This window comes from Dermacentor variabilis, chromosome 5 (assembly GCF_050947875.1).
Source record: "Dermacentor variabilis isolate Ectoservices chromosome 5, ASM5094787v1, whole genome shotgun sequence".
Taxonomy (NCBI): Eukaryota; Metazoa; Arthropoda; class Arachnida; order Ixodida; family Ixodidae; genus Dermacentor; species Dermacentor variabilis.
In genome coordinates, this window is record NC_134572.1 from 48,188,015 (window position 1) to 48,208,179 (window position 20,165).

At 45.4% G+C, this 20,165-nt stretch overlaps 1 protein-coding gene and 1 pseudogene across 1 annotated transcript in view; one reads left to right on the top strand and one right to left on the bottom strand.

The window, feature by feature from the left end:
* LOC142582549 (uncharacterized) overlaps positions 1–20,165 on the bottom strand; it is a 101,513-nt gene that overhangs the window by 12,889 nt on the left and 68,459 nt on the right. The window contains exons 17-21 of the mRNA XM_075692399.1: positions 12,378–12,509; positions 11,006–11,134; positions 10,787–10,890; positions 4,567–4,622; positions 3,486–3,634 (exon numbers count right to left, since the gene is read on the bottom strand). Coding sequence (XP_075548514.1) covers positions 3,486–3,634; positions 4,567–4,622; positions 10,787–10,890; positions 11,006–11,134; positions 12,378–12,509 — 570 coding nt within the window. The remainder of the gene's footprint in view (positions 1–3,485; positions 3,635–4,566; positions 4,623–10,786; positions 10,891–11,005; positions 11,135–12,377; positions 12,510–20,165) is intronic.
* Positions 5,008–5,187, top strand: LOC142583811 (U2 spliceosomal RNA; annotated as a pseudogene).

Consider the following 20,165-nt stretch of genomic DNA (forward strand, 5'->3'; position numbering starts at 1 on the left):
AAAGTGATAACAAAAGAGGAAAAACGAAAAAAAAGGCAATGCCCTTAGCAATGAACATCTACAATCTACAACATCGAAAAGAAAGCATCACTTGATTCAACCCTCACAACATCACTCGGCAGTCTATTCCTTTCCCTAATGGTTTTAGGAAAGAAAGACATTCTAAACAATTCAGTTTTTGACGCAAATTCACGGACCTTAAAATCATGATCAACACGATCGGATCTATAAAAAGGCTCTCGCACAAACTTTTCGCGATCAACCCGAACAGATGAATAATAAATAGCATGGAAAAACTTCAGCCTCAACTTCTTACGGCGCATGTCTAGTAATTCCCAGTTGAGTGCTTCCTTCGTACGCGATGCACTGTATTGAGCCCCGCGTATGCCAGATACGAAACGAGCGGCAATGTTCTGCACCCGCTCAAGCTTATCTTTATCTCTACGAGTATGCGGGTCCCAAACCGTACACGCGTATTCCAGAATTGACCTCACAAAAGTCTTGTACAAGATGTCCCGACATGACTGTGGAAAAGTGTTTGCATTTCGGCGAAGAAATCCCAGGATTTTGCATGCTTTAGCAGTGACATAATCGACTTGACGGCGCCAATTCAAAGCGGGAGTAAAATAAACACCTAAATATTTAAATTCGAATACCTGTTCCAACATTACATTCATAATAACATACGGTTGCATATCAAGGTTTTTCTTTCTTGTAAATTTCATATAAACAGTTTTAGACAAATTCAAATTCATATTCCATTTGACGCACCACTCTGAGATTCCGTTCAAGTCTTCCTGAAAGATCTCAGCATCACGGTCACAAGTGACTACTCTATAGAGAACGCAGTCATACGCAAATAACCGAATTTGAGACACTATTCCGTCACTAATGTCGTTCACGTACAGCAAGAACAATAGCGGCCCGAACACGGAGCCTTGCGGAACACCGGACACAACTTGCACCTTCTGTGACTGAGTACCATTCACCACCACAAACTGCTGACGTAAGCGTAGGTAATCTTCTACCCATGATATTACTTGAGGACTGATATTGTAAAAAGCCTTTTTTTTTATTAGTAAACAGTGCGTCACGGTATCAAATGCCTTTTTGAAATCCAAGAACACACAGTCCACGCTAAGACGCCTGTCCAGTGCTTCTGCCAGCTCGTGCACAAATTCAGTCAACTGCGTAGTACAAGATAGGCCCCTTCGAAAACCATGCTGCCTAGGATTAAACAATGAATGTGCGTCCATATGTGCTACTATACTAGTATACAAAATATATTCAAGAGTCCTGCACGCAACTGAAGTTAGTGATACTGGCCTATAATTTGAGACGGTGTCACGAGGAGCAGATTTGTGAATTGGCACTACGCTTGCGATTTTCCAGTCATCTGGAAGGCAGGATTCCTCACGCGATTTTTCGAAAATAATCTTCAAGTACGGTGCAACAGACTGAGCACAAAATTTGTAAAACTTGTCTGGCAAGTCATCAGGACACCCAGCCTTACCAATCTTCAGATTATGCAGCAGAGACTCTATGCCATTAATGCTAATAACAACATCATCCATATCACTCACCACCGGCTGGAAATTCAAGGTACTCATATCATGTCTCTGTTGCAATGCACAGCTGAAAACAGAGCTAAAATACGTATTAAAGAACTCAGCTTTTCCTACGTCATCATCAATAAAGCTGTTACCAGACACAAGCGGTGGTATAGTCACAGTGTCGATGATTTATCGGCATTCCCTTTGATACCAGACGCTGACAAAGAGTCACCTAGCCTGCTTGATCTAATCAGGTATGCTGTATAGATTTTTCATTCTGTCATTTTTGATACATCTTCATTTTTTCTTCCTCAACACAATTCATCCATTTCTTGGCCACTCCCCCATAGTGGGCTTGGCGATAGATGCGACGGACGCCATCGGCGGCGGCGGCAGCGGGGGATAACATCATCAACAAAAACAGCTAATGGAATGAGCCCATAACAGCTTACGCTGTAACATTTAGGACTATTCGATTCATCAACCCAACTAGGTTATCGCAGAAGCTTCCACCGCTCTTTGCCGTATAGGAACAGCGAAAGTAGACATATGTATTTTCAAATATGTGGCACAGAAATGCGCGATAAGGATGGAAGAAGAGTATGCTTTGAGAGCATGGACCATAACGCGTGAGCCAGCTTGTGTGTCTCACAGCGCTAGTTGGCGTTCGTCGATAAAGACGCCTGTTCGATTACGTAAGAACCAAAGAAAGCTGTTTGCTTGAAAGCGTCAGAGAAAGACAAATGAAAATTCGGTATAATGAACGAATGATGCTTGGGGCGCATATTTATTGCAGTAAGGACATTTAGGCAGCTTTTGTTGCTTCGTTGCGTAATTCCGCAGAGAAAGGAGCCAGTGACCGGTACATCTGTAGGGGAAGTTCCAATGGCGAATACGTATGCGCCAACTAGATATATGTGTGCTGCTTCATCTTAGAACTGCTCGGCGGATGAAGTAGTTCCCGTGAAAGGGAAGTCGGGGAGAGACCTCACGAGAAAATTGCAAAGGCAATTGAGTCTGCTTAGGTGAATCGAATGCGAAAGCATTCTGAAACTTCCACGCAATATTTTTCACTCGGTCTGTGCTCGAATTGGGCAAGATCAATTTTGAGGCAGGGCCATCCAAATTTTGGGGGTGCGCCTACTTAATTTTTGGAAGTCAGTCAGGTCGCTTTTTAACGTGGGTCAACTCAAGTTTCGAATTCGACAAAGTCAATTTGAAGGTGGGCCACCTAAACTTTGGGGGTGGGCGAAGTATGGGAGAGGGCTTTGCCCTGCAGTGGGCGTAGCCAGGCTGATGATGATGATGATGTAGTCAAATGTGGGAGTGTGCCAGGTAGGTTTTTCACGTAAGTAAACTCAATTTTTGAATTGGGCAGAGTCAGTTTTTCGGGTGTTGACCACAGCCTCCGTCCGACGCCTTGGTGTTAATAATAATAATATTTGGGGTTTTACGTGCCAAAACCACTTTCTGATTATGAGGCACGCCGTAGTGGAGGACTCCGGAAATTTTGACCACCTGGGGTTCTTTAACGTGCACCTAAATCTAAGCACACGGGTGTTTTCGCATTTCGCCCCCATCGAAATGCGGCCGCCGTGGCCGGGATTCGATCCCGCGACCTCGTGCTTAGCAGCCCAACACCATAGCCACTGAGCAACCGCGGCGGGTGCCTTGGTGTTCAACGTGGGTTTTCGCAGTGCGAGCAGAAGCAGGTGAAGCGCCGGTAGTGTGATGTTATCACTTGGCCACGTGGATTTGGGTACCATAGCATGTTAACGCCGCACGCCGGATTTTGCCCTTCATAGGGCATATAATGATTTAGCATTAAAAAGAAAGACTGCTTCTCTGGTACAGCAGCGATAGTGGTTTACGAAAGAAGTCAAAATATCACAGACTAAAAAAAAAATCTCTACCGTGAACCAATTAACTTACCATGCAAGCTGTTCGCTCTGAAGAAGATGCCATTTCCCATGAGGCATTCGTTTGGAAACATGGGTATTCTTTGGCAGTGAAGTAATGTTGACAGCGTCCTTCTGCTATCCTTAAGTCCTACGCCAAACTTCACACTTACATTGTTGTCCCTGTTGGCAGGAAAATTCCCCCTACAGTCATTACAAGCGTATCGTAATATATTCTCTTCACAGAAAACGTGTACTTTACCGAAAACAGTGCTTCTTGAAACAAACGCACGTTTTTTGTTTGGCTTGCGCAAACATTCTATACACCTACAATTAATACGAAAACATAAATCTGGAGAAATCATTGGGCCTGTTTGAACGTAGCGGCCCGTGTCAGATACCATACGTAAAAGACCGTTCGCCTAAACACTGTTTTCGGGTGCTTCAAATTCGCTGAACTTTTTCTCATTGTCTCTTTCAGATGCCTTTTGTTTATATCCATGTAAAATTCAATTCCACTGCATTTTTGCACCTTCACCATCAGTCAAAGGAGCCGCTGAACCAGTGTTGAAGAATTTTGATTTCAGGGGTATTTTGTCACGTTTACAAAATATGGACGGCCACGTGCAAACTCTTCAGAGGCCTCAGATATAAGAATATGAAGCATGGCAATCAAGTGAAATCTTCATTTTGCCCAGTTGTAGTGAAAGGAAAAAGAAAGCAACCCTTGTGTACGCAGACTATTGCGAAGGACAATCTGAGTCTTGCTGTGATTGAGGCCCACTATTATAATGATACGCATACGGTTCCGTAAATGATTCATTATAAGATTAACAAGCGATTTCATGCTAGGTTCTACTGCATAATAATTGCAATGGGGAAACAACTTATAGCGCAAATATCTCAAAGAAAAAAATGGCAAAGGCAGAGGAAGCTTCGAGTAAAAAGAATTTGATACTTTTAACTGCCTTAATATCCTCAGTCAGATCCCATTCGATCAGCACATTAGTAACTTGGAATAGCGCTATTTATAGCTGTCCTGTCTTCTTGCTTGGCTTCGGTTTTCGTTTAATTTCGTTTGGACGAACATCGTACTTTTCGAAAGATGTTCATACCTATTGTAGATCACATTCTCCGCAGTAACGTGCTTGTGGCCTGTCTTTGCTCTCACCTTGGGAAAAAAAGAAAACAAATTAGAAAGAAGACGTCAGAAAATTAGATATATGGGTCGGGTCAAGCTCTGGCAAAATGTACATGAAAAAAACAAAAAACAAAGCATGAGCCATTCCCCTCTGCGAAGGTGGATGACAAGCGAAGCTGTTTAGCATGCGACACAGAGGCGACACGGATTTTTGATCATAGGTGCGGACTCATTTACCGCGTTTTTTTTTACATACATTCGCGTGGACGACGGGACCGCCACCCCGAGGGTCCGGAGGAAACTAGACACCGGTGACGTTTCGACGGCACCGACACCACGGGAGAGCGGAAGGGAAAGAAAGGAGATACGCAAGCGCTTGGAACGCCAGCTAACAGAGGGCGGTGCGAACGTAGACATTGCCGACGCGGGTCAAAGTGTAGTATGTGTTCTTATCAGCTCAATATCTGGTACGGGTTGTATTTGGATACAAGGTATTAAACTTATTTTTGCAAGTTGGCGAAGAGCTTGAAGCCTGCTTCACCTCCACCGGGGGTCGGCCCGGTATTGCACTATCTTTGGGATCGACCCACGGTTTTCGGTTACCGCCTTCGATCCGCTGGAAACCAGCCACACACAGCTTCGCTGTAAGAAATCCAACACCTAAGCACTTATGAGTTGTGAATGCGAAAGCATTAATGTCCGGTTGAACGCCGCTGAGTGGTCCTTCGAGGTATGAACTCCATGCGGGCAAGTTAGCGTGTTGACATGCTTGGAGCGTTTTCATTAGGCCTTAAACGGACACCCACACAGAATAAAACGCATAAGACTAGAGAGCAGTGGGAGACTGCGTTGCTCAGCTGTGCACCGTAAGACCAACTCAAGGCAATCCAGCAGGCCGAAGATGCCGCCAGGGCCCAAAGGCTCGAGGCCGTGACCTAGGTAGAGAGGCCTAGGTCTCATAAATCTCTTGTAATAAAATAAAGTTTATTTTCCTCCTACTTAAAGGGCCCCATCACCAGGCCGCATAGAACATTTTGGTTGTGCATTTTATCGAGGGAGACGTATTTATTATGATAGAAAAGCTGAGAGGTCGGCCTAAGTCAATGTTGTGACCTGCTATTCGGCGTTGGGGGAAGGGGAAAGGGGGTAGAAAGAATAGAGAAGACGTTGATTATGAGGATGAAGATGGTGGTGAAGTTGCTACGTTCCCAATAGGGAACGTTCTACCACAAGAATTTTTCAAAGCGGTTCTTTATTAGCCTACACAGAAATATTTCAGTACCGGGAACCCTTGATTTCAAGAGGCCAGCATCACCGTCAGCATAACGCTCTCTCCACTTGCCCCCATGTAGCCTTCGCAAGCGAAATTCCTTCCCTGCGTTCTCCCAACCGGAGTTGGAAGATGGCGTAACGCATGCGTCACAGATACCACCTTCATTTTTTTCCTCGCTTTTTTTTGCTGAGTGGCCAACTTCCGTTGATGGTCTCTCGCACGAGCTGTTGCGTTTGTCTCGTTTTGCGCGAAGCACAATTTTGCGCGTTGTGCAAGAGAACACCTGACCATCGGTTTAAGTCAGTGCTGCACAAACACTGAGACAGACGCAAGCGCATCACAGAGCGTGAACGCGCCCGGGAACACAGGAGAATATGACATATTTTCGCTCTCTGCGCGCGTGACTGCACGACCTGAGAACAAGCAGGCGAAACGGAATTACGCACCTGTTGCTACGGTACGAAGTAAAGCAAACACACGCATACGGTTTGTAGGTATTATTTCTCTAGGCTTTAATTCGCCTATTGAAGCAACAGATCAAATAAATCACTAGTGTTGCCTCGAATAAGTCTCAAAGTTACGTGCCACATATGAGCGATGTCACAGCACTGCTATGTACGTAGGCGGTCTTGTACGATACACGTCGATTCTCCAGCTGGAAGCGCGGCGCCAGCGAGGAGAAGGGCAAACGACGTTTGGTTTGAAATTTGAGCACTTTTTCCGGCGCGCGGGGATGTAATGCTAAGCAGACACGATCGTTAGAGCACATTATATGTACTGCGCTTGTCAGCACAAAATGGCCAGACCTGGTTAGGGGCCCTTCAAGTACCGGGGCGGAGTGAGAACGCAGGCGAAAGCTTGCTCGGGCAAAGAACGCGCCGATAACAGAGGCTTCCGAAAGCGAGAGCGAGGGCGACCTAGTGTCGCGGCTAACGCAACACCTGACGCGCTGGTATTTCGCTTCGCCAGCAGTGACGTAGCGTCGCAGTCAATGGGAAACTAGAATGCTGGACGCCGGCTTTTTCGCTCAATGAGCCATTTGACGTTTTCGAATCAATAATTATGACATCATTGGATGATAAGTTCGCGCAACCTTCAGTGCCACGCCGGCGTTAGCTTAGTGGCTAAGCTCGAGATCGTGGGTTCCACCTCGGCCAGGGCCACCGCATTTTGATAAGAACTAAATGCAAAAACGATCGTGTGCTTACTTTGAGGTGCACGTTGAAGAACCGCGGGTGGTCAATATTATTCCGTAGACCCTCCCCTCCCCCTCCCCCTTATGGCGTGCGTCATATCATATGATTTTTGGTTTGTAAAACGTGAGTCTTCATTTCTTTAATCTTTGGTGTACGTGTATTGAAGATGGAGTTAGAGTTTCTTACATCACCTTGTTAACGAAAAACTTATCACGGTGAACGTGACAAGTTATCACATTTCCTGGAAAGCTGAAACTTGTAACGGCACTATTGAAGTATGTGTATCATTTTACTTTTAATTTCAAGATATATTTACTCCGTAAGTTCTACTCTAAACAAAACAGGTTCGGTTCCATTGAGCAATTTTCCGCAATGGTGCATCATGGTGAACTCCAGTTTTTTTCCTGCATACAGTTTTGGCTCTTTTCCTTTCTAAACCACAGAAGTGCATATACTGCTGTGTGGGCCGGCACTTTTTATAACGGATTAAATTTTAACGATGGAGTAAACAAACAAGCTTCCCTGAATGAATTTTCGTTTTCCTCAGTGTCATACTGTATTGTGCAATGGTCCTCTTTTTGAGAATGCTGTGCAGTAAAATTTCTGCATAAGAACTGTGATATATTTGCGTATTTCAACAAATTATGCATGTAAATAATTACATTCTCTATCAGCCTTACATTATTTTCGAGCTGCAGCGAGCGTTGCTTCAAATAGAAATAAGGAGGTAGAAAGTAGACTTGGCTGTCAGATTACTCAGTGAAATCTATGTCAGCGTTTGCTTGCTGGAAAAAAAAGTATGATTTTTCTGAAGAGCAAATCAAAGTGTAACTCCTGTTTATGAATTATGTAACTAAACGACGACGCAAATGTGGTCATTGTGACACCACAATATTTAAATATTTCTGCTTATTTTGTTCCTTCTCAAAAAGAAAGGTACATGAAAGTGGCTAGGTTAAGTCGTGTTCTTATACTATAATTTATCCCAGGCTATATTTATCCACAAAAATTAGGCAGCGTAACTTGGGTATGTGTTCTGAAACGGTCCACTTTGTTGATACTATTGTATCGCAGACAGTATCGCCGATAGGCGCGCGCTGAATAGCTCGTTGAGCAAAATCGGATGACGTAGTACTCAACCAGCCAATCAGCTCATTAAATTTCGCTAAAACAGCCAATCAGTGCGCGCCGATGGCGAACACGTGGCCAAGGCGATAGCATTGCAGAAAGTGATCGTTTCAGAATATGGCCCTAGATTTTACGAAGATCGGCGTTTGACTTTACAGAGAGCTGGTGGTTTTCAGCCACATTTTATTTTCTGCTTTCATGTTACGATATTGTGTACACACATCTTTAATTATTCAAAAGCCTACTCAATGCACAAGTACGAATCTGCATTTATGGCCAGTTGCTCTCAAATCAGGAGGCGGCCAACCCGTCAGGCTGCTCAATGCAGCCACTTTTATGTGGCTGTTGATTGCTTTTCTACAAAGAAAAAAACAATAAGCGGTTGATTGAATGAATTGTGCCATCGGCAATTGTTATTTATTTGTACACCCCGATTCTCCTGTGTCTGATAGCACTGGAGATATTACTGGCAACTATAGCAATGTATAAGTGGAATCTATCGCCCTATTAGAAACTAAATGACTGCCTGGTTCTTTATTGTCTACTTGAATATCATAGTTTGAAATTGTTTTATGCTTTGTAAGTTGCGACTCGCCGTGGTGGCGCACTCATTATGGCGTTTTGCTGATGAATACGAGGTCGCGGATGCGATGCAGTTCGCGGATAGCATATGCAATATGTCAACCAACTTTTACAGTCGTGCGCAGCGTGTGAAGCTCTCCAGCAGTGCACCAAGTCCCCTTTTTCTCGAATACTCTTTTCAACGAAAGCTTCCTCCTCACTCTTTTCGGGCTGCCATATTTCGTCAAATAACAGATTCTCATACGTGGCAGCTATTGCCCAATAACTGGCATCAATCAAGAAGGGTGTTTGCATCAGTGCGCTCCTTCCTACTGTTATGTATATTTATTGATGTACTTTAATGAACAGGCTAAAGTATGAGAAAATTTGTGCTTCGAATTTCGTTAGTAAACGTGATATGTGCTTCCGGGAGTACCACTGTCGGACTGGCATCAACTATCGTCTGCTAACGCTGAGCCGGGCCGCCCACGCAGTCGTGCCATTCGGCTTATCAGTATCGTATTCATCGGGTTTTGCTAATTTCTAGATTTTAACGCTCAAGTAACCAGGAATCCCGTGAAACAAAATCAGACGAGACGGTACGCTCTCAGCCGCGTGCTCACTCCTGGCCTCTCCTGCATGGCTAGACGCCCTGGCAGACTTCCCTCCGTATTGAGCTAATGAGCAAGATTTGCAATTTTGATGGGGCTGCTATCCGTCGGTGAATCTGGTGCAGGACAAAGCTGGTCTGCCCCAAATAGCACGACGGGATTGGAGCACATGAGCACGAGCGTGCACTCCAGCCCGGTCGTGCGCATGGCCACCACAGTTGATTTGGTTTGCACGTAGCTGCGTCTACAGCGCTGCGTATAAATACCGAGGCCGCCACGGATTGCCGCGGCGAGTGCGCTCACCGAGCGGCTGAGCTGGCTGCGACTCGCTCAGGACAACATCGTGCGCTGATTGCTATCTGTGAGCAAAGTGACTCAAGGGCCGAGCAGCAATATCTGACGATTAGGTCGTCTGCATCTCCGAGTGGCCCACCCTCGAAGTCAGTCGCCATCATGGTTGAAGCTCGTTAGGTTAGCAATACTTTCAGTGACGGTATTTGAATGTGATTGTATGTCTATGCTCCTTTTTTTTATCTCTACTTTGCTAGCACTTTACCTCCCCCTCTCTCCCCAGCGTAGGGTAGCAAACCGAATCTACCCATCTGGTTACCCTCGCAGCCTTTCCCCTTTCTTTTGTCTCTCAACGACAGTACGGTGTACAGCGTCCATCGCGGAGCGGATGTGCGCCCTGACGGCGTATACGCGCACGAGTGAACATGAATACGAAGCTTGTTCGGCGCTCAGAAACGGCTTGATTGTCGTAGAGATAAGTGCGAAAGGAAATGCGCGACTGATGTCACTCGGTGCGAGAGTAGCATTGCGTAGTTATTAGTACACTGTATCAACATAAAGGGATGAGACACAGCGAACTCAATCGTAAACTAAGAAACAGCCTCTGAGTTTGGCCCGTCGTTGGCGCCAAAATCGGAAGTAGTGGCGTCTATATCAACATCCATAATTACATTTGAATTGCGCGCCACGGGGACATTCAGTAGGCGGAGCGTTATGGGCACCACCCTCTCCGCAGTAGCTTTCGCAGAAAGAGCGGCAGTACCGAAATGGGAATCACAGGCGCTCTTTGATTGCTAATATCTCCGCTTCTGTTAAACGCATTGAGGTACTTCCTGTGGTAAAGCTTTTCTGAAATAGTTTCACCATCAAGGGAATTTGTCGACTTCGATAAAAGGTGGTTCTGGACTTCTTGAAAGAACTCCACATGGTCAAAATTAATAATGAGCCCTGTACTACATGGCGTCTTGCATAGCATCACTGTTGCTTTGGGAATTAAAAATCAATCTATCAAGCAATAAATAAATAAATAAATAAATAAATAAATAAATAAATAAATAAATAAATAAATCTGTTAGAGTTGGAGAGATGTAAAGACCTGCGTTCGTTGTCGCCTTTTATAGGCAGTACACTTACCGCTTCAGCAATTTCTTCGCTTTCTCTGTCTACCACTGCTATGCTGTAGAGCGTAGAAGTGGGTTCGCTAATTTGGAACTCTATCTCTATAACTTTGATTCCGTCTGAAAGAAGAAAAAAATTGCCAAATTTAGCGTCCACCTTTATGAGACTGGCAGCTGCGGTATAGGCTGTCATGCATAGCCCAGCAGTCAAGGACCTATAACTGCCCATACTTACCTTGTGTGCACACATCATCACCGTTGAATGCCTTTGGCAGCCGACAGACGCATTCTTCCGTGTTACCGTTGATGGCGCACTCCGCCTTTCGCTCTCTGCACGCTTCTAAAGCCTTTTTGCTACACGTAGCTGAAAATATTGAAATAAAGAACGAGCGTTTGCGACGAAGACACTTTTTTGGATTACAACGAGCAAAACATACATTAAACCGATTGTGAGTCGACAAGCCAGACATTGCGGTAAGTGAATAGTGCAGCTGGTAATCCGCACAGAACACTGACCGGTCAAGTATATCTATCCAATTTTAACACATCCTCTGCTGGCGTAAAAATAATTCGAGTCGAGCGATCAAATAGTAAATCCACTTACGATTTCCTTAGAGACTGAAGTAACGCTGGGCCACAAATATCTGAAGTCGTGTAATATTATTCCGGTGTTTTCATAAAATATAGGATAATATATTGAATATAGACACTAGAGCTGAGCGCACCGTACGACTAGCGCCAGTCGCCGTTGTCCGCAATACGCCTGAATCTGTTGAAATCTTTGTATTGGTACTCAAACTGTATCTTGAATCGCTCTTAGAATGATTACTACGTTGTTACTACCTGAGTTCACGCTTACTCTTAAGTTTATCAGCGATGAATTATATAGGTTCTACCTTCTTTGCTCCATGTTTTTCGGCACGCTTAACGTCAGCATTTCAATTTGTGCATGTCTTCTTTGTTTAGCTATTTTGCGATGATCTGCCTGTGTTTCTGAGAATCTTTGAAGAGTTACAGTACTGTGCCTGCAAATGCATTAGCACTCCTGTGTGAACCTTATGCAAGGCTCACAGTAATAATAAATAAGTAAACAAACATAATGAATGAATGAATGAATGAATGAATGAATGAATGAATGAATGAATGAATGAATGAATGAGTGAATGAATGAAGGAATGTGTAGCGATGCTGGTAGCGGATGCTCACGATCGATGGGCGTCAAGCACGATGACAATGAGCCATCACGAGCGTCCTACATAACGGACGCCTACAGATGAATAATTGAATGAAATGCATGCCTTTGCATATCTGGTGGCTATCGCTAATCTATGCTGCGCGAGCTAGTCGGTCTAAAATAAATCTACCTCCATTGGCGCGGCGGTAGGCTGCTGCATCTGTAAAAACGTCAGGACTGTTGCTGAGTGGTGCCACAAGCGCCAGTGCAGCGAGCTATCTCTGATCATGTTTTTGAATATTTCATGACTTGAGTTCTTCGGGTTAAAGAAGGTCCCTCTAGACGGACGTTTACAGAAGCCTCGGCTGCTAAAAGGTACAATGAAGCGGTAATTCTGCATAATACGTGATACATGTTGTTGCTTCATACTCACATGTGCACCTTTCTCCGTTATACATCTCAGTTTCCCTGCACTTGCAGTTGTGGGCTCCCTCTTTCATGAAGCATTGCGAATATCCATTTGCCGTGCAGTTGTTTTCCTCCACAGCATTGCACTTCGATCGTGCTGTAGTGAAGTGCAAGGAAAACGAAAATGTCGAATTAAGTATTAGATTATTGATAAAGATACTATAAAAACGATATATATATATATATATATATATATGCAGGCTAGAGATATAAGTGGTTGAAAACAACATTGGAAATTTCGACAAAATTTGTTTTCGTTTTTTATTTTCAACCAGGATAAAAATTTAAGAAAAAGGAGCAGACTGAGCTTCCCAGCAGAAACCCCTTTCGACGTGTTTAAAAGTCTGCAAAACACCTGGTTTCACTCACATGAGCGGGAGGGGGAGGAGCAAGGACTCTGCTTCAACCCACCCTTGAGCCCCCTCGCCTGTCGCTTTCCCACTTCTTCTGCGGCATGTGAAATAAACTGGTCCGAGTTTGGAAATTCGCACACCAAGCTACGCAACAGGTTCCCAGTGGATTGCGTGTAAAAATTTGTATACGTTCACTCGAACCTCAATGTCCGGAAGGCTTCGTCCACTGCACAGCGAAGCGTTGATGCGTCAAGCGGAAATGTATCGGACACAGATTGATACAAATCTCGGTCTTGATGTTCTGACATGAAATCGATGCCTTGCCATGAAATTGTGCCTAGATTTTGAACCCGGAAGCTTTGCTGGACCTTTCGTGATGTAATAATGTAACAAATATTCATTTCAGTGGTAGAGAAATCAGTCTCTCGGCTTTTTAATATCGCCGTGTGCAATCGTCGTTTTTAAGTTTTTCGTATTTTCTTAAAAAAAAAGAAAACATTAATATAACCAGTTTTTTTCACCCCCCCCCCCCCCAGATCTCCTGAAATTCTACATCTCTGATGTAGACATGTAGACGACGATGAGGATGTATGCTTTAACGGACTCCATGTAGTACGACTGCGGGAATTCAGAGACGAAGAAGACGGGTTTGTTCTGGTGGTACATCACTTGCTCTGGCCGTGTGGTCGGACCCACGCAAACAAGGATCAAGACTCCGCCAGGCTACAAGACGCATTACGCAGCACGGACCTGGCGGAGCAGCTCTGGGCCGTCCAGCGAGCCCACGATGCGGCCAGGGAGTTACAACTCCCGGTCCCAACGTGGGAGTAGCCCGCTCTATGGGACCTTGCGCCCCGTAGCTCGCAGGACCTTTCTATAAAGTTACTCCATCCATCCATCCATCGACAAAATATCCTCTCCTACAGGGTTTGTTTATTGGGACGTAGCCATAGGAACATCTGCGTGGCCATTTGCGACTGTCTCTGTGATACAAGAAGGCTACCACGTTAATTATCGACATAAATAATTGGATAGATCATTAAATCGCCGACTGTGTCTTCGAAATTATTGTAATACCACCAAAAAAACGAAAAACACAAAATTTGCTGTTTATTTATATTTACAATTATTTTTATTTCTATATATGCCACGTGAATCTATTTATTAATTAACAGGAACATAATACTTCACCCTGACATACTTTTTCGTTTAGGTTTTTCTCTCTCCCCTTCCCTTTAACGTTTAATCGCCGGCTTCTTGGCCAATGCCCCGTAGTGGGCAAGCGCCACAGGTGAGGAGCAAGCTAGCAAGCAAGCAAGACAGTTCCGCCGCCTTGCTCAACGTGTTGTTCTCTCTTGTTCGCGTTTAACCGTGACACTGGTGCACGTGCGGAGGACACAACCATGCCTGATGCTCTGGACTCCTCCTGGGAGCCGTTCATCCATCCCCTCTCCAATTACAACTCCTGCGCGTCGCTTCAGTCGGCGGTTGCAAGACCTTGCTCCCGGGCTCACCCCTCCCCCCTCCCCAACAGGAACGTTAGTCCGGGTGCTGTCTACCTCTGCCAATGGCGACCACCAGCCTGCCACAGCTTCCACGAATTCTACAAGACAGCTCTACCCATAGTCCGTCCCAAGTAACCCTCCTGTATCCACTGGTTCCCGATCGAATTCATGGTGGTGCACATGAAGACGTTGAAGACTGGCTTGACCAGTACAAACATGCTGGCAACGTCCATGGGTGGATTGCTCAACAAAATCTCTCCCAGGTGTATTTCGTCCTTGAAAGTAGGGCTTGCACGTGGCTTGAAAACCGTGAGACCAGCATCGCTACATGGAATGATCTCCAACGTCAGCTCATTGAAAAATTTGCGAGTGTCGATTGACAGGACCGTGCCAAGCAACTGATTGAGTTGCGCATCCAGACACCCAACGAAACCTTAACAATATCTGTCGAGGACATGATCCGCCTGTGTCGTAGAGCTGACCCTCACGTGCCTGAGAAAAAGAAGCTGCGATACTTTATGTGGGGTGTTATAGAAGAACTATTCGCCGGAATTGTGCGCAATTCACCGAGTCCCCTGACTGATTTTATAAAGGAAGCCAGTGGTATTGAACGCGCACTACATCTAACATGCAGGCAGTACGATCGATTGCCCACCAGCACTCCTATCAACGCTGCCGCAACGAACGTATCAATAACAACTCTCTTGGACCTAATTCGGGAGATTCTTCGAGAAGAACTTCAGAAACTCTGGACACCGGCAGTGGGCACACCCGTGGTGTCAGTTGCTGAAGTCATCCGCGATGAAATTAGGCAAGCGTTCTCGGCAGGCGATGCTGGTCACGAGCAGCGCCCCATAAGTTACGCCGACGCTGTCCGACGTCAACCCGCTCTTACTCCCATGCGGTCGCACCAACAGCTGCCGAGAGTTTCACCTTGGTCATCACCACCACCAGAGGAAACTCTGAGGCGTCCACCCGTTGTGCCGATCCCGTCCTACCACCAGACGTCTTCAGGTCATTCTGGCCAGCGCCGCAAGGCGAGGCTTCGAGGTCTCCGCAAATTCGAAAAACGGATGTATGGCGCACTGTCGATAGGCGCCCCCTCTGTTATAACTGCGGAAGCATCGGCCATGTTGCCTGCTTTTGCTGGTACCGCGACGCCTCATTCCGACTTCCATTCCGGTCTGACAGTCGACGTACCTGTGACGACTACACCCTACGCAGCGACGACGCTATTTTTCATGGTCTTCCGGTAACGTGCACTCTGAACGGTGGCTCTGCCTAATCACCAGACCGATTTCGGCTGATGGTCACACTCTCCGCCCCCTTCTAATTCATCTTCACAGAAGGGAAGACCTTTTCCTGACCTCCGGGGAAGAAGGTCGCCCAGCCCACGCCGGGAAAACTAAATGCGGTGACTCCTGGTGGTAAGGTTGTGGGCCGACAACAAGACGATGAAAAGCCCCCAATAACCTCGCTGCAGGACGCCGTGAAACCGACAAATCCTTATACTGACGAAATTGTGAGCGCAAATCTTGTTTCCGTTGACGGACAGCAAGTGACAATACCAGTCGACACTGGTGACGATAATTGCATAATGATTCAAGCTCTAGCCGTTCGCCTTAAATTAAAAACGCCCTGGACTGGACCCCATATGACGACTGCTGGTGGTCAACTGCTCATGCCTCCTGGAAACTGTACTGCGAGAATCACCATCGGAGATTCTTCCTTCGTGGCCACTTTCGTCGTTCTTCCAACATGTAAAGATTTATCATAGGCATGGAAATTCTACGGGAATATAGCCCTATAATCAACAGCTCAGACCGCTCGGTTACTTTTCATAAGAGGCCTGATTTAATTCCCTGATTTAACAGTCAGTACTTCTAAACAAGTTCTTTCGTCTCATCGATAACGACGTTGTCGTGCGACCCCGGTCATGTATCCTTCTTTCGGTGGCATGTTACGTTTAATTGTGAAGAACTTGTAGACCAAGTAACCTCGTTGTTATTTACTCACGGTATCTCCGTTGCACGCGGCATCTAAATGTCACCGATGGGCACACGAACTCATTGTGAACCCATTTTAGCTCAGAGCGACGGCGCCTACCAAGGGGCACGGCTGTGGCCTGTTTTAACGGCGTCATTGATGTTCGTGGCTGCTTTTTCAGTACTCCAGGAGTCGTCTGCACAAGACCCAGCACCTGTGCTTCTTGAGCTATTGGCCGAGTTCCACGACTCCTTTGCGTCGACGTCAAGAGTCGGTCGGACGCCCCTAACCAAGCACCGAACAATCATAGAGGGCGCAACGAGACCGATTCACTAAAACCCTTATCATGTGGCCCTGAAAGAACCTCAGCCGTTACAACAGCAGGTGAACCAAATGCTTGAATATGATGTGATTCAGCCTTCCAAGAACCCCTGGGCATCACCTGTAGTTTTGGTTGGCTACCTGCGTTTGTGCGTGGATTTTCGAAAACTAAATCAGGTGTCAAAAAAGACGTGTATCCGCATCCCCGCGTAGACGATTCACTTGATAGGCTTCGAAAGGCTCGCTATTTTTTTTCCCATGGACTTAAAAAAACGGGCATTGGCCAACTGAGGCAGACTCTAGAGACTGTGGGAAAACCGCTTTTGTCGCACCAGATGGACTGTACGAATTTAAGGTTTTCCTTTCATCTTGTACTTTGCATGTGCCGTATTCAAACGGCTTATGGATACCGTGTTTCCGGGGATGAAGTGGAAAACCTGCTTAGTCTGTCTCAACGATATCATAATGTTTCCCGGAACGTTTGAAGAGCCCCTTGACCGGCTTAAAGCAGTTCTGCAGTCAATACCCTCAGCCGGCTTCACCCTAAAGCCAGAGAAATGTCATTTTTGCTTTGAAGAGCTAGAGTTTTCTGGTCATGTCGTCAGTCGCGCAAGTATCGGCACGGATCCTAACGAAATTGCCGCTGTCGCACAGTTTCTTGTGCCTTCAGATAAAAAGGCTGTCCGGCACTTTCTGGGCATCTGCCCATATTATCGGCACTTTGTTGTAGACGTTTCTCGCGTTGCGTCGCTCTTAACTCGCCTCACGAGGGTCGCCCCCATACAGGTTAGTCGTGTATGGGGCGACGAACAGAAGCTGCATTTGTCGATTTGCGGAAAAATTGACAAATGCCCCCTGTGCTTTCCCACTTTGCCGAGACAGCTCCTCCTATGCTTATCACTGATGCCAGCAATGTTGGTCTCGGAGCCGTCCTTGGGTTGGGCCGGGAGGACACAGAAACAGTGATCGCTTATGCAAGCAGAACGCTCTCACGTACAGACGCAAACTACTTTACAACTGAGGAGTCCCTTGCCGTCGTATGGGCGGTTACAAAATTTCGTCCATATTTGTATGGTCGCCTCTCCAAAGTTATCAGCTACCATCATTCGCTCTGCTGGTACACAAACCTTAAGGATCTTTCCGGGCGATTAGCACGCTGGAGTATAGGCTGCAGGAGTTTGATATGGCGGCCATGTACAAGTCGCGGAAACGCCGTACCGACTCTGACTGCCTGTCTCGGTCAGCCATAGAGTCGGTTCCTTCTTTCGATGCAGAGGAGACAACATTCCTCAGTCTTCTCGACACGTCTACCATTGCACAACAACAACGTGACGACCCTGAGCTGCTTGTCCTGAGAAGTTTTTTGGACGGACAAACTCAGAAAGCACCTAAGGCTTTCGCAAGAGCATTGTCATTGTTTTACCTGTTGAACAAAGTTCTATACAAAATGACCTTCTCTATGAGGAGATCGAGTTATTTGCTCGTCGTTCCTACTGCTCTTCGCTGTGAAGTACTAGAAGCATGTCACAACGAGATCACTTCTGGCCATCTCGGATATACGCGAGCGCTGAACAGAGTGCGACAAACATAGCCAGGACTACCCGTTGCCATAAAACTACGTACGGACTTGCCTAGATTGTCAGCGGCGCAAGTCACCTCTAACGAAACCAATGGCTATGCTACAACCCGTTCAAGTACCGCAAACGCCGTCACCCAAAAAGATCACGTTCTCCTGACGCCTGAGGCAGAAAGGATGCTCCACGTCTGTCGCCAAGTTCTGTGAGTGATGGCGCTGGGAAACATAAATACCCAAGAAAGTGGATGGGGAAGCGGCGCCGCGGTAGCTCAATTTGTAGAGCATCGGACGCGAAATGCGAAGGTTGTGGGATCGTTCCCCACCTGCGGCAAGTAGATTTTTCATCCACTTTAATTTCCATTAATTGATCGTTTCTTTAAGTTATTAAGCCCAAGTAATTTCCCCGATGTTGTCCTTGATGCCAGTGTTTGCTTTTTCCTATGATATAGCTAATAAAAATCGGGCCCCTCGGTTAACTCCCGTGCTTCTCGTTTATATATATATATATATATATATATATATATATATATATATATATATATATATATATATATATATATATATATATAGGATGTTTGACGTAACTCGAGCCAAATGTTAAGCATATGCAAATGCTAATTGAACCAAACCGAGCTAAATTTGTTGGTCGTCGCTTCGAGATACTCAGATTGTTTTTGCATTCCGCCTAAATACATAATTAGGCCTAATCAATTTATCAATTTCGTGATGATTATAATTTGCTGAAAAGTGAGAGTGAGAAATAGTAGAGCAACATGAAAAATACCCAGTACAGCTTTCCCTTGCTCAATTCGTGCTACGTAAGTGTTTCTCCAAGCATGAAAGAAGCCCGCGAATACACGCAGAATTGCCCCGCGACTAGCCGCTTGAGGCGCTTTGCGTGTACTCGCGGGCTTTTCATGCTCGGAAAAACACTTTTTTGTAGCACGTATTGAGCAATAGAAAGCTGGATCGGGATTTGTTCATGTTACTCTATAATTTGCTCATTAACACTTTTCAGCTGATCGTAGTAATAGAAACGTTGATTAAAAAATCCAAACTAATTATATAATTAGGCGGAATCCAAAAAATAATCTGAGCATCTCCGAGAGGCGGCAAACAACATTGCCTTGGCTCTGTCTAGCTACGTAGCATTAGTTCTATTTTGAAATATGGCTCAAGTTAAGGGAAACACCCTGTAGAAGGTCTTATGGCCTGTTGTGGGACAGGGGTTTGTACACTATTTTCAATGTTAAACAAGAAACATGGTAGATCACTAAAAATAGTTATTCTTAACATCTGTAGAAGCAGTAAGCTATGGAAATCATGAATTGGGCTGCCAATGGTGCGGAATAACGGTTTGCGTCATAAAAAAACAGTGCACTAAGTTTGTCGTTTTAACAGGTCTTATCATGAGAGAGATAACAAGAGTGAATATTTTCACACTACTAGGTGCATGCCATGCCATAGTGGCTTTGTTGGCTACGGATAAGGTTGCTTCGACACGTTGTTGTTTAGACGTATAAAGTTGGTGCGACAGAAACTGCACCTTCGGCGAGTTCAGAAAACCAAGAAACGAGTACATTTCTCCCCTCGTGTTTCTGCTGCAGCCCCACATTTGCTTAATGCATTCTACAGAATGAACGTTTATTCAGATGTATAGTCATCTGTGCATTGATGTCAAAAAATTACTGAACAATAAGGCTTCATCATGGCCTAGTTGGTGTGAATTCGTTTTGTTTACTGCGCTATACTGTTATACAAAGGAAAAAAAAGATGTGTGTCAGTATCCTTTCTTTTTATCGTTTGTATAATAGTATATTTCAGTAACCAGAACGAATAACTGACCATTGCGCTTGCATTACTAGGGTGTCGCAGTAGGCCTCGTGTATAGGTCTTACAGTACATCGAAGTGGTAATATTTTGAAGGGCACTTGTGTCTTATCCGTGCAGCTTCTGCGAGTTTTGATAGTTGTTTAATGTAACCATTTCAAGCAAAAAAAAATACAGTCATC